We start from the raw sequence: 12,792 nt of genomic DNA, 5'->3' as shown, positions 1-12,792 counted from the left end.
CATAAACAAACCAAGTACTAACATAGCATGCACACTGTCACCTTCACACTACGAAAGGAGGAATAGATCACATCAATACTATCATAGCAATAGTTAACTTCATAATCTACAAGAGATCACAATCATAGCCTACGCCAAGTACTACACGATGCACACACTCGTCACCATTACACCGTGCAGGAGGAATAAACTACTTTAATAACATCACTAGAGTAGCACACAGATAAATTGTGATACAAAACACATTGCAATCATAAAGGGATATAAATAAGCACTTCACTATGCCATTCATAACAGTGAATAAGTATTCTGTGAAATATAGCCTAAGAGACCCACACGGTGCACACACTCGTCACCTTTACACACGTGGGACAAGGAGTCTCCGGAGATCACATAAGTAAAACCCACTTGACTAGCATAATGACATCTAGATTACAAGCATCATCATATGAATCTCAATCATGTAAGGCAGCTCATGAGATTATTGTATTGAAGCACATAGGAGAGAGATTAACCACATAGCTACCGGTACAGCCCCGAGCCTCGATGGAGAACTACTCCCTCCTCATGGGAGACAAGCAGCGTTGATGCAGATGGCGGTGGTGTCGATGGAGGAGCCTTCCGGGGGCACTTCCCCGTCCCGGCGGCGTGCCGAAACAGAGACTCCTGTCCCCCAGATCTTGGCTTCGCGATGGCGGCGGCTCTGGAAGGTTTTCTCTGGTTTCGTCCAACGTCTCGAGGTTTTAGGTCAGGGACCTTTTTATAGGCGAAGAGGCGGAGTCGGAGGGGCGACGAGGCGACGACACAATAGGGGGGCGCGGGCCCCCCCTTGGCCGCGCCAGGGTCATGTGTGGTGGGCCTGTGGCCCCCCTCTGGCGACTCTCGGGTGTTCTGGAAGCTTCGTGGAAAAATAGGATGCTGGGCCTTGATTTCGTCCGATTCCGAGAATATTTCCTTACTAGGATGGGATTTCTATTTTCGTGCCCTCGGATCCTTAGTTGTGCTCAGTTTTCCCCAGCTCGTTAGTTTTTCCTCAGTTTTCCCCTCCCTCTAGTTTGAAACCCCTCGCAGACGCTCGGACGGGAGGGTTGCCGTCAGGTCAGAGGCCTTACCGTTACCGTTAATCTGACGGGTGGGGCTGCACAGAGGGCAGTTCCTCTTTGACCCGTCTCGTGCTGACAAATGGGGCTGCTCTATAGGGCTGCCGCAGCAATTGACCAGTGGGGTCATCTATTTTTCAGGAAAAGTCATATATTGCCGCTCTGAGGGGCTGCCGCAGCCAATGACCAGTGGGGTCATCTATTTTTCAGGAAAAGACATATATTTGCCGCTCTGTGGGCTGCCGCAGCCAATGACCGATGGGGTCGTCTATTTATTTATAGAAAATCATATATTGCCGCTCCGTGGGGCCTCCGCAGCCAATGACCGCCGGGGTTGTCTATTTATTTAGAGAATATAATATAGAGCCACTCTGTGGGGCCGCCTCAGCCCATGGCAGGTGACTATTTTCGTAGCTTAATCTAAAGTGACTCTTATGCTAAACATTGTGCATAATATATAGAAAATAGCTAGATCTCTAAATATATAGAAAATAGCTAGTAGATCTCTAAATCGATGCATATGAAGCTACATATATATTCTTGGTCATAATCCCCTTATCTAAAGGGGATGGATGCATGGCTTCACGTCGTCGTCATTTTCATCGTCGCATCTTCGTCGTCCGAGTAGTAGTACTTCCTGCACATTGTTCCGTCGAACACCTTCACTGTGAGCACATCATCGCCTTCATATTTGAAGTGTACGTAGCAGCCGAAATCCACACCGTGCGCGATGGGGAAATTCTCCCAGCCCTTGTCGAGATACATCCATCCTTGTCCGTCAAATAGGACCTCCACGGTCCAGAGACGAGGACCGCAGTCAGCTGCTCGCAGATACACCTTAGCTGGCTCCTGGCCGTCAAGATAGTCCGCAAACTTTTTTGGAGTGCTCGCAAAGAGATCGAGCGCCGATCGTTTGAAATTAAAGGTTTTTTAGAACATACCCATAATTAATCACATGCATCATATATGTGTGAACGCGTACGTACCTTCTTGACCAAAGGGTCTTCGTAGATGACGATGAAGAACTCCTCTATGATCAATGGCAGTGTTGACGACGGTGGTGGTGGCAATGATGATGATCCACCACCCCGGCCGCCCCTTCCCCTTCCCCTTCCCCTTCCCCTTCCCCTTCCCCTTCCGTTCCGCGTCCGAGACGTGGAAGCCATGGCAATGGATGATAAAGTGTATGTGAACGAAGAAGAGAGAGGCAGAACCTATTGACACAAGGGATGGCCGTTGTGGGTGTTTATAAGGGAGAGATGACCGTTGTAGGGGTTTACACAATAAATTAAGGAGGAGGTGACCGTTGTGGGGGTTTACACAATAATTTAAGGAGGAGATGACCGTTGTGGGGGTATATATCTCAACAAAAAAGTAATGCGGACTATCTTGACGGAAATGGAACTTCGTGATATAGTTTATCATTTTACCGTGAAAAGTAATGCCTAAAAGAAATGGTAATTCGTGATAGTTTATCATTTACCGTAATGGCTACAACAAATCGTTGATGGTTTATCATTTTTTGCGTGAAAAGTAATGGCTACAAGAAATGGGTGATGGTGTATCATTTTTTGCGTGAAAAGTAATGGCTACAACAAAATCGGTGATGGTTTATCGTTTTTTGCGTGAAAAGTAATGGGTACACGAAATGGGTGATGGTGTATCATTTTTTGCGTGAAAAGTAATGGCTACAACAAAATCGGTGATGGTTTATCGTTTTTTGCGTGAAAAGTAATGGCTACAAGAAATGGGTGATGGTGTATCATTTTTTGCGTGAAAAGTAATGGCTACAACAAAATCGGTGATGATTTATCGTTTTTTGCGTGAAAAGTAATGGGTACACGAAATGGGTGATAGTGTATCATTTTTGTGCGTGAAAAGTAATGGCTACAACAAATCGGTGATGGTTTATCGTTTTTTGCGTGAAAAGTAATGGCTACAAGAAATGGGTGATGGTGTATCATTTTTTGCGTGAAAAGTAATGGCTACAACAAATCGGTGATGATTTATCGTTTTTTGCGTGAAAAGTAATGGGTACAAGAAATGGGTGATGGTGTATCATTTTTTGCGTGAAAAATAATGGCTACAACAAATCGGTGATGGTTTATCATTTTTTGCGTGAAAAGTAATGCCTAAAAAGAGTTTATAATTTAGCTCGTGAAAAATAATGCAGAAAACCAAACTTTGCGTGAAGCTAACCGACGACGAGAGAGAGAGAGAGGGTGGTGGCCCCGACCGGAGAGAGATAGGGGTTATCCTCGCCCGTTAGATCATACGATCAACGGTCGGCGGGCACGATCCGCGTGACATGGGCTAGACCAATCAGGGCAATGTTGGGCGTCTGTGAGAGTTTGTGAATGGAGAGGGCAAAACTGAGTAGTATCAAGAAACCAAGGGCAAGTGAGTAGTAAACAAACTAAGGGATTCAAATATGAGATTTAAAAAATGGAAAATGCGTGTTCTGTACAATGAAACCCATCTTGGCCTACCTCAAACTATTTGCAATACAAATCTACATGAGTGTGAAAATTATGGCCTCATTCAGACAAAGTATGTTTTGGAGAAAGCTGTTTTGGGTAGGGCTTATTATGGAAAACCATGCACCTTCATAGCTACTAGGTGATTTGAGAAGTGGCAATTTGTGGTGAAACTTGATTTATCTAGGATTTATCTATGATTTGAGAAGTGGCAATTTGTGGTAAAGACTCCATGAGTAAGTGCCACTCTTTTTCGGAATTTTTTGCACATTAAATAACTCATTTAACTAGTTAATCCCATTTGTTGACTCTCTCGTTGACCAGCCACTTGAGGGTAAAACTGAGTATATTGCACTAGCCGATATTAGCACTCAAGGCGAAAACCGAGCACACAAAAAATGCTAGTATATGACTCGAGGGTATACCCGAGTATATCTAAATTTCCGGGGTTAGACTCGAGGACGCGTGTTGCGGTGCGAAGTGGAAGACGTGCCATTGTTGACGCGTGTCGCGGTGCGGACGTGGAAGACGTGCCATTGTTGACGCGGGTCGCATTTAGGACGCGTAAGCCCCTCTCTCCCTCCCTCTCGCACACAAGATGCGTCTCATTCTCGCTCACGCACGAAACCATCCCTCTCACGTCCCATCAACTTCTCCAAAAAAACCCAACCGCCGTACGAGCGCTCCCCTGCCGGCGATGGAGAAGAAGAATGCGCCGGCGGCCATCGCCCCCGAGCCCGTCGCCTCCCAGCCCGTCGCCTCCCAGCCCGTCGCCTCCGAGCCCGTCGCCGCCGAGCCCGTCGCCTCCGAGGGCGGCGCATCCAAGCGCGGCGCCTCCGTGAACTGGGCCGGTCTCACGGCTGACGGACCACTTCACAAGATCGGCGAATGCTTATTGGCGAAAGAGGAGTACGTGGACACCTACTCGCTATGAGGCAAGTCCGTAGAAATTGGCGCTCAGGTTTACCTGATCCCGACGTGCACCTGCACGAATGGATCATGCTACACCACAACCTTCCATGCGCCGCTGAGTTCACCTTCCTCCATCTCGGCACATCCCGCTACATCACCATAGATCTATCTGCAGTTCGTGCAAGGTTCAAATTCCTCCATATCTATAGGCTTAATCTATTCTTATTTTCAATCTTAGTGCTGAATGTTATCTTCATCAATATATTTTAGATTCTACTTCGTCGGCTTTTCCCGTGGCGTCATCGTGCTTGCCCAGAAGAACCCGCCGCACAAGATACGGCTTCTCAACCCACTCACAAAGACATCAAACACTATGTTTGAGGCGCAGATGCCAACCGTTTTTCCGGATTCGGCCGTCGCAATCAACTCCCCGACTATGGTCTTCACTTGCGGACATTACCCGGAGGAACTTGGTTGGGTCGATGAGAGCACTCCAACTAAGGATATATATGAAGATTGGGAAGAAGGAAGATTTTCGATCAAGAACCATAGTATGCGTTGCATTACCCCGTTCAATGGTGAACTCGTATGCAATAGTCGTGGACAATTTTGAGTCCGGAAGAATAGTGTGCACCAATGTACGTGAAGCAGCAGCGCGCGAGCACCGTCAAGATGGAGACACTAATTTCGTTTCCGTAACTTGGACGTGACAAGTTCTACCTTGTGAAGTCGGATGGTGATCCGCTGCTTGTGTTGATGAAAAACACGCCCGTGGTGTACCGTGTGGACACTCGTAGCCGCTCTCTCCATCCGGTCAGTAACATTGGCATTCATGTCTTCTTTGTGCATTATATCCGGTGTATCTCCGTCGACACCAGAGTGTACCCGACTCTTCGACCTGGCTGCATATACTATGCGGATTTAGATTATACCAGGGAGTACTTTCATGATACAAATTCCTGGGATGAGTCGCCACAATATGTGCATAGACTAGGAAGCTACGGTCTGAGAAATGAAGACATGCCATACCGTTTGGAGGATGTATTGGCCGCACACTGCAGACGGCGGGAGTTCAATGAATATTTCCTTGGGATAATGCACGAATGGAGCGACGCAGAATATATGAGGAATGAATAACAAATTCATTCATCCCGGGGTATCCTAATCTTCTTGTTGGCCATACATTGCGTGCGTCTTGTATTTTTTTTCAGCTTAGTTTGTAGTGAACATTAACAATGTTATTGGCTGCTTTTGGCTGATGTATGCAGTTTACCTATGTATTATACTTAGTTTTCTGATTATGCTGCTGTGAATTTATCATATAATAGCTTCTAGATTTGCTACTAGATTTGCTGCCATATTGGGCAAAAAACGAGGGCCAAAAGGCATAAATAACCCCCGAGATTTGCTACTAGATTTGCTGCCATATTGAAGAAAGACAGAAATAGAAGCTTCTCTAGATTTGATACTAATTTGGTGAAAAAGACAGAGAGAGAAAGAGGGGAAAAAGTGCTCTTAAAAATGCCAATTTGGGCCGAGAGAGACAAAACCCAGCTCCTGCTCACGTGCAACCAAACGCTTCTCGTCCTGTCCCACGCGGTCCCTTTCTACCAGCCCCACGCGACGCGGCCCCACACGACGCGGCCCCACGGACGACGCGGCGCAACACGTCGCCACAGAACGTCCAAATAAACGGATTCCTTCCGTCTGAGCTCCTTCTGCGGGTCTTCAGACAAAGGCTAGGGTAAAACTGAGGAAAAACTAAGGGGCTGGGGAAAACTGAGTACAACTAACGACCCGAGGGCACGAAAATAGAAATCCCTACTAGGATTTCTGAAACCAAAAACAGCAGAAAACAGGAACTGGCCCTTCGGCATCTCGTCAATAGGTTAGTTCCGGAAAACGCATAATAATGACATAAAGTATGCATAAAACATGTACATATCATCAATAATGTGGCATGGAACATAAGAAATTATCGATACGTCGGAGACGTATCACGCGCCGCCGATCTCACCCGCTGCCTTCGATGGCCGGGCGCGGCCGCCACCGCCGGCGCCGGCAGCGGCCAGGAAGAGAGGAAAAGGGGGATTTTTTTAGGGTTGGGGGAGCCTTCGGAGCCGCTCGCGCGAGCTGCCCGGAAACCGAGAAAATAACAACTGAGAGGACTAATACAAATACGTCTCAGCAAGTACGTTGCTGAAAGTATATAATGCTGAAAGTCGTCCAATTCCCAGATTTTCTTTTTGCACTTGACCAATGTACCTAAATCATCTAAATGGTTTGCCATATCCAGCATATCAATGAGTTAGCAATATAATTACATGAAGAAGAGATGTGCTTCTTGCACTTGTATATGCACCGGTGATGCTGGTTAATTCCTTGCACATGCTTCCATCAAGCAGATTAAATAGCTAAAATGATCGATTAGCAGCAACAACTAAGACAAACGAAATTGTACAAATCACACCAATAGGATCATGATACTCCCGGCAGAAGAGCACACCAATAGGATCACTAAGTCATCGTTGAATATGTGGGAGCCATTATGGATCTCCAGATCCCGCTATTGGTTATTGGTCGGAGAGAAGTCTCAACCATGTCTGCATAGTTCACGAACCGTAGGGTGACACACTTAAGGTTTGATGTCGTTTAAGTAGATATGGAATATGGAATGGAGTTCGAAGTTTTGTTCGGAGTCTCGGATGGGATCCAGGACATCACGAGGAGGTCCGCCGGAATGGTCCGGAGAATAAGATTCATATATAGGAAGTCATTTTCTAAGTTTGAAAATGATCCGGTGCATTTATGGAAGGTTCTAGAAGGTTCTAGAAAAGTCCGGAAGAAATCACCATGGAAGGTGGAGTCCCTGATTCCACCTAGCATGGCCGGCCAGCCTAAGGGAGGAGGAGTCTCAGGTGGACTCCACCCCATGGTGGCCGGCCACCCCCCCAAGGAAGGGGTGGGAGTCCCACCTTGAGTAGGAGTCCCACCTTGGATAGGTTTCGTCCTTATGGCAAGTTTTGAGTTGGGGTCTTATTCGAAGACTTTGAGTCAAACTCTTGGGGGTTCCACCTATATAATGAGGAGCAAGGGGAGGGGGCCGGCCACACAAAAGCCTTGGCCGCACCCCATAGTGGCCGGCGCCCCCCTCTCCCCAAACCCTAGCCGCCCTCCTCCACCACCTCTCCCGCATACGCTTTGGCGAAGCCCTGCCGGAGATCTCCACCACCACCGCCACCACGCCGTCGTGCTGTCGGGATTCCGAGGAGGATCTACTACTTTCGCTGCCCGCTGGAACGGGGAGAAGGACGTCTTCATCAACACCGAACGTGTGACCGAGTACGGAGGTGCTGCCCGACTGTGGCACCGTCAAGATCTTCTACGCGCTTTTGAAAGCGGCAAGTGATCATCTTCCGCAACAACGAGATCTAATCTCGTAGGCTTTGGAAATCTTCAAGGGTTAGTCTCGTGATCCCCTCGTTGCTACCATCTTCTAGATTGCATCTTGGCTTGGTTTTCGTTCTTGCGGTAGGAATTTTTTTGTTTTCTATGCTACGAATCCCATCAGAACATGAGGTTCGTTTACTGATTTTTAGTGCTATAGTTCTTTGTTACAATGAAAACTTGATATATGTTTGAGCATTCTACGGAATAGTGCATATTGAACTTATGTACTTAAGTGAACTTATAATTTTATTTGACTAGTTATTGAGTTTGAACAAAGAAAATTTTGGCCCCATTTTCTAAGTCGCACCCGGGCCCCCATTTCCTGGAGATGGGGCTGCTCCTAGTCCTCCTCACCTTTGCCCAGACCTCGTCTTCGGCCGCCTTGCCCCGACCCCGACCTCTCCCTCGACTGCCCTACCCCGACTCCACCGCCATCGTCTCAATCTCCAGTGCCTCCACCAAGATGCAGATCAGCTGCCAATATAACAAGAAAGGAAATTATTCAAAAACAAAATGTAAAAAAGGTGCCATACCCAGATATAGATCTAGGTTTCAAAAATAGCAGTGGCGCACCAGTTCTAGTGCCAATGGCATACCAAGGGGGGAATAGTGGAATACCAGTGGCGCAACGTGAAGATAGAAGTGGTGCACCACCTGATGCGTCACTAGTACATGAGTTGCCAATGGCACACCAAATGGTGTGTTACTACTATCACTTGGTGGCGGCGTAGCACTAGTAACAAAAATTGGTGCTCCACAAATAAAAAATTTCCTAGTAGTGAGCGCTCGATAATGTTACTGTGGTGGGAGCACAAAGTGTTGTTTCCCTTATATCTTCTTGTTAATGAGGTCGAAAACATATTGATGACTATGTTTCCTGCACCATAACAAGGTTAATACAATACTTAATATATAAAAATTATTATAAGATCAATCCAATGGAGTTTTGCAGAATTGAAACTAAAATACTCCGTGGGTGCGTTGCCAATGCAGTCACGTTAACACCCAAAGCATGGTTTGGAAATAACCTAGTCTGCAGGTTGCCATAAATTTATAAAGAAAGCACATCAGAGATGTTGTAACGTTTACCTGCGCGTTTGCCATAAATTATTTTTTTGTAATCGACTATAATTTTTGGTAAAATAGTTGGTGATTTTTATTGTAATTAAATATATAGAAAATGTGTTATTGTTTAACCAATTTTTCATAGTCACGAACACATGTTTTTTGTTGTTATAGCTTTTGATTTTTTATTGTAATTGTTGCCAATTTTTGTTGTAAACCAACATGTAGAAAAGTAGTTGTTAATTATCCACTTTTTATAACATTTACATTTTTGAAATTTTGTTGTGAATATTTTGTTGTAATAGTATATTTTTTTTGTAAGCGGAGTGAGGATTTTGTTGTAATACTCGTTATGACTCAGATCCGTCGTCGGGTGGCATTTTTGTTGTAAATATTGAGGATGTCGGGTCCAAAGAGATATAACTTTTCAGTTTAACTGGGGAAGAGAAGGACTGCGGGTTGAGTTTCCAAAAATTAGGGGGCAAAACGTAAAAGTTACATTACGGTTGATTCTGGACGTCGGATCTCGATCGGACGGAGCGGAGGACGACCGATTTTCTCTCTTTTTCAGGCGACCGACGCTCAGCGTCGCCCATTGTTAAATTCGGCAAACCTCCACTTCGAAAAAGTAGATCTATGGCCAACCAGAACACAAGTGTCTTACTGTCTTTGAGTTCACGTACGTCAAAGCCAACATAGGCCCTAAAGCAATATAATAAGAGAATTCGCAAACAAAAACTAGTGACTTATGTAAAAACACTACGGACCATTTCATTGATCATTATAGTCCCCAAGTGTTGTACAGTTACTTCAGGTGGAAGCTGTCATTCACTACAAATGTGAAGATCTGGTATTGAAATATATGTACCATGTAATAAATTACAAAAATCCTATCTAGAAATTGCATGAATCTAGTTAATTCGAACAAATGTACATTTCATATGGATCATTCTCAATACGGAATAGGAAAAAATCAATGCAATGAGATTCAGGCAATCAAGTATGACAAAGGAAAAGGATATCCATGTACATGCCAGGACAATACTCTCCAAACAGTAGAAAACAAAAGGTCAAATCACAAACTTTGAATCCGAAAGTTGCAACATAGATAAATTACCACAAAAGGAGACCATAATCTAGATATAAGACACATAATGGTTCGACAAATCGATTCTAGTATCCATGGTTCGGTACTAGGGTGTTACAGCTGCATGGGCTGATAAGTATCACCAACACAAACAGACTAGGTTGTTAACTGGAACAGCTAGCCACAGAAACAGGTACATGAGTCCAGTCTCAAGCACGAACAAATTCAATCACGACATCGGTACAGATCCACTCGATTGAGTCGGTGCTGCTTGTTCTTGGCAGAAAAAAAAAAGGCAAGTGCTGCCTGTATTCAAGATGTAACTCCAATGTCATATATAGGAAATATATACAGTTTTTCAGTCTCCAAAAAAAGACACACAATTCTGAAACTTCACGTCCCAATATCATAAGGAATATTGAAATATATACAGCATTCAGTTTTGAAAAGATACACAATTGTAAAACTGCATGTCGCAATTAAGATTTCTATTGCCCATCTGCCAATGATTCTGAGAAAAAGGGAACATATTCAAGATACGGACCGAAGCAATCACGTGGTAGATCACGTATAAAACGCAGCTCCCTAGAATCCATCTCGTATAACATTAGTTCCTTCAATGACCTGCAGTCCGAGTAACACTCATCACGTACTAGAAATATCTCATTGCGTTCCGGATGAATGATAACTTCATAACTCCGTCCAGGTGATGAATACTCTTTTCCCAACAATTGCAAGAGGCTGACATTGTGCTTCAAGGTCCAAATCTCACTATCAAAATCTTGAAGAACCCAGACTGAAAGTTCAGAATCACCGTAATTTGACAAAAACAATTTTCCCCGTGATATGTGAACATCAAAACCGGCATCACTATCGTGTGGAGTAGGAATATGAATGACCCTACAATTTCCCTCCACGTCAACGGCGGCTGCAACCAAACGGTCAAATAAAGATAGGTACAGCACCCCGCTGAAAAATGCACTACCTAGAATGTCGTGTATATCAATTGGTGGGTCCCATGCACTTTGATTTGTCCAAACTCCTGCTTTGGAGGAGTAGATCCTCACCCTTTTGATATTGGCACCCATCATATCTGCATCCCAAACACGTGCATGTATAAACTCGAACACATGGAAGTGGGAGGATACGGCAGGGTCGAACCCCAGGCGAGCATCCAACACCTTGTTGGACCATTCGGTGGTAGGCACGGCCACCCACTTCTCGGTTGCAGGATTGCACACCACATAATCTAATATCTCCGAGCGGGGGCGCTTCTCCTTCAGGCGTTGGCACAGGAGGAGCCCATTGCAGCTGTCCACCAAATAGAGGTCACCTTCCTGGCCTCTGGGTATGAAGGAGAGGGAGGGGTCGACGCGAGGGCATCCCTTCCCCGAAACACTCTGGTAACAACGAGACACCCGCTTGTTGTTTTCACTGTAGGTTTCGTAGAAGAAGCCGGCGACGGTCGACTGGGAAAGCTTCTTGCTATGGTCGGGGTGGGAGAGGACGCTGCGCCACCGCGTGGAGACGCACTTGCAGCAGCAGGTGGACTTGAAGGGCACGCGCGAGAAAATCTCGACGAGGAGATCGTTAGAGAGTCGGGAGAAGTGGCTCCTCCTCTTGTTCTTGGAGCCACGCGACGCCATCGCCGGCCAATCTGCAGATCGGGACGGAGGAGAGACTCGTCGAGCGGTGCCACCAAGCGTCAGCTTGATCGTGAATTGCTAACTAGGGTTTGCGTGCGCGGCGGCGACGCGCGCATAGGTGGAATTGGAAATACGAGCCGGTGTAGGTATGTGGGATATACTGTATGTGGGCCGTACGAGTTGGAACACAATGTGTTTCTTTTTCTCTACGGGTCGGTACGAGATACATGTCGCTTTAGTTCGAGAGAAATTTACATGAAGTTCGGCAGAGTAATTTTGTACCCTGGCCGTGTCGCAACAGAGGAGAAACAGGACACCTGAATACCCTGATTCTATTTCTAGTCCTCATCTTTTCTATACGTTCAAATCTTAGGAGTGTCTGTAAAAAGAATTCTAAAGAGTACTACACGATCGAGTCCCGGCCAGCAACAAAACACCAGAATACTCACACCATTTATAAATAGTCTACATTTTAGCTCTAAAATTTGTTCTAAAATAATTTATATTCTATTTTTTTAGCAACAAGAATACTGAAAATGAATTGGGTTTGCTCTATTTATTAGACGTTGTTACAGTAGATTGAATTGGTTGTTCACATATCTAAGTAGTAATAGTAAATGCAGCACTAGTTTATTTTATTTTTTCTAGAATGTAGATTAAATCAGAACGGAAAGAGTATATACTAGTGAACTAAGCAAACTGGGGCAAAGATAATAAGCAGTGCTTGAAACATTTCCCCGAGGAACAGTCACCGCTCTCATTTCCCCCCTCTCTCCTCTCGTGTGTGAACAGTAGTTTGAGAGGCTTCTCGAGAAAACCGGGCCGACCCCAAGCTCTCTCCGGCGGCGCTGCCGGTCGGAGATGGCAAAGGGAAGGTGCCGGAGTAGTAGGTAGGTGTAGCTTTAGGGTTTTCGGCGATCTGCCGGTAGTATGGAGTAGGGCACAAGATCTACGGGATCGGATCTGGTGCATCCTGGATGGGCGGTGCTTCATCGTCGAGCTCCGATGGCCGGAGATGGCGAGCTCCCTCACCTCAGAAATATCCGCAAATAAGA

At 45.6% G+C, this 12,792-nt stretch overlaps 1 protein-coding gene across 1 annotated transcript; it reads right to left on the bottom strand.

Moving 5' to 3' along the window:
- Positions 1 to 8,353: 8,353 nt before the first annotated feature.
- Positions 8,354 to 11,737, bottom strand: LOC124662488 (F-box protein At1g49990-like). Its single transcript, XM_047200320.1, has 2 exons — positions 10,838 to 11,737; positions 8,354 to 8,413 (listed from the first exon to the last, which is right to left on the bottom strand). The coding sequence occupies exons 1-2, from the start codon at positions 11,735 to 11,737 to the stop codon at positions 8,354 to 8,356; spliced, it is 960 nt and encodes a 319-aa protein (XP_047056276.1).
- Positions 11,738 to 12,792: the final 1,055 nt, after the last annotated feature.

This window comes from Lolium rigidum, chromosome 6 (genome assembly GCF_022539505.1).
Source record: "Lolium rigidum isolate FL_2022 chromosome 6, APGP_CSIRO_Lrig_0.1, whole genome shotgun sequence".
NCBI lineage: Eukaryota > Viridiplantae > Streptophyta > Magnoliopsida > Poales > Poaceae > Lolium > Lolium rigidum.
The sequence above is the reverse complement of the archived record's forward strand: the minus strand, read 5'-3'. Positions and strand labels throughout refer to the sequence as shown.

Coding starts and splice junctions, on each gene's coding strand:
- LOC124662488 (XM_047200320.1), bottom strand. CDS start 11,737: ATGGCGTCGCGTGGCTCCAAGAACAAGAGGAGGAGCCACTTCTCCCGA. Junction 8,414..10,837: donor TTTGGACCTTGAAGCACAAT/GTCAGCCTCTTG, acceptor TTATATTGGCAG/CTGATCTGCATCTTGGTGGA.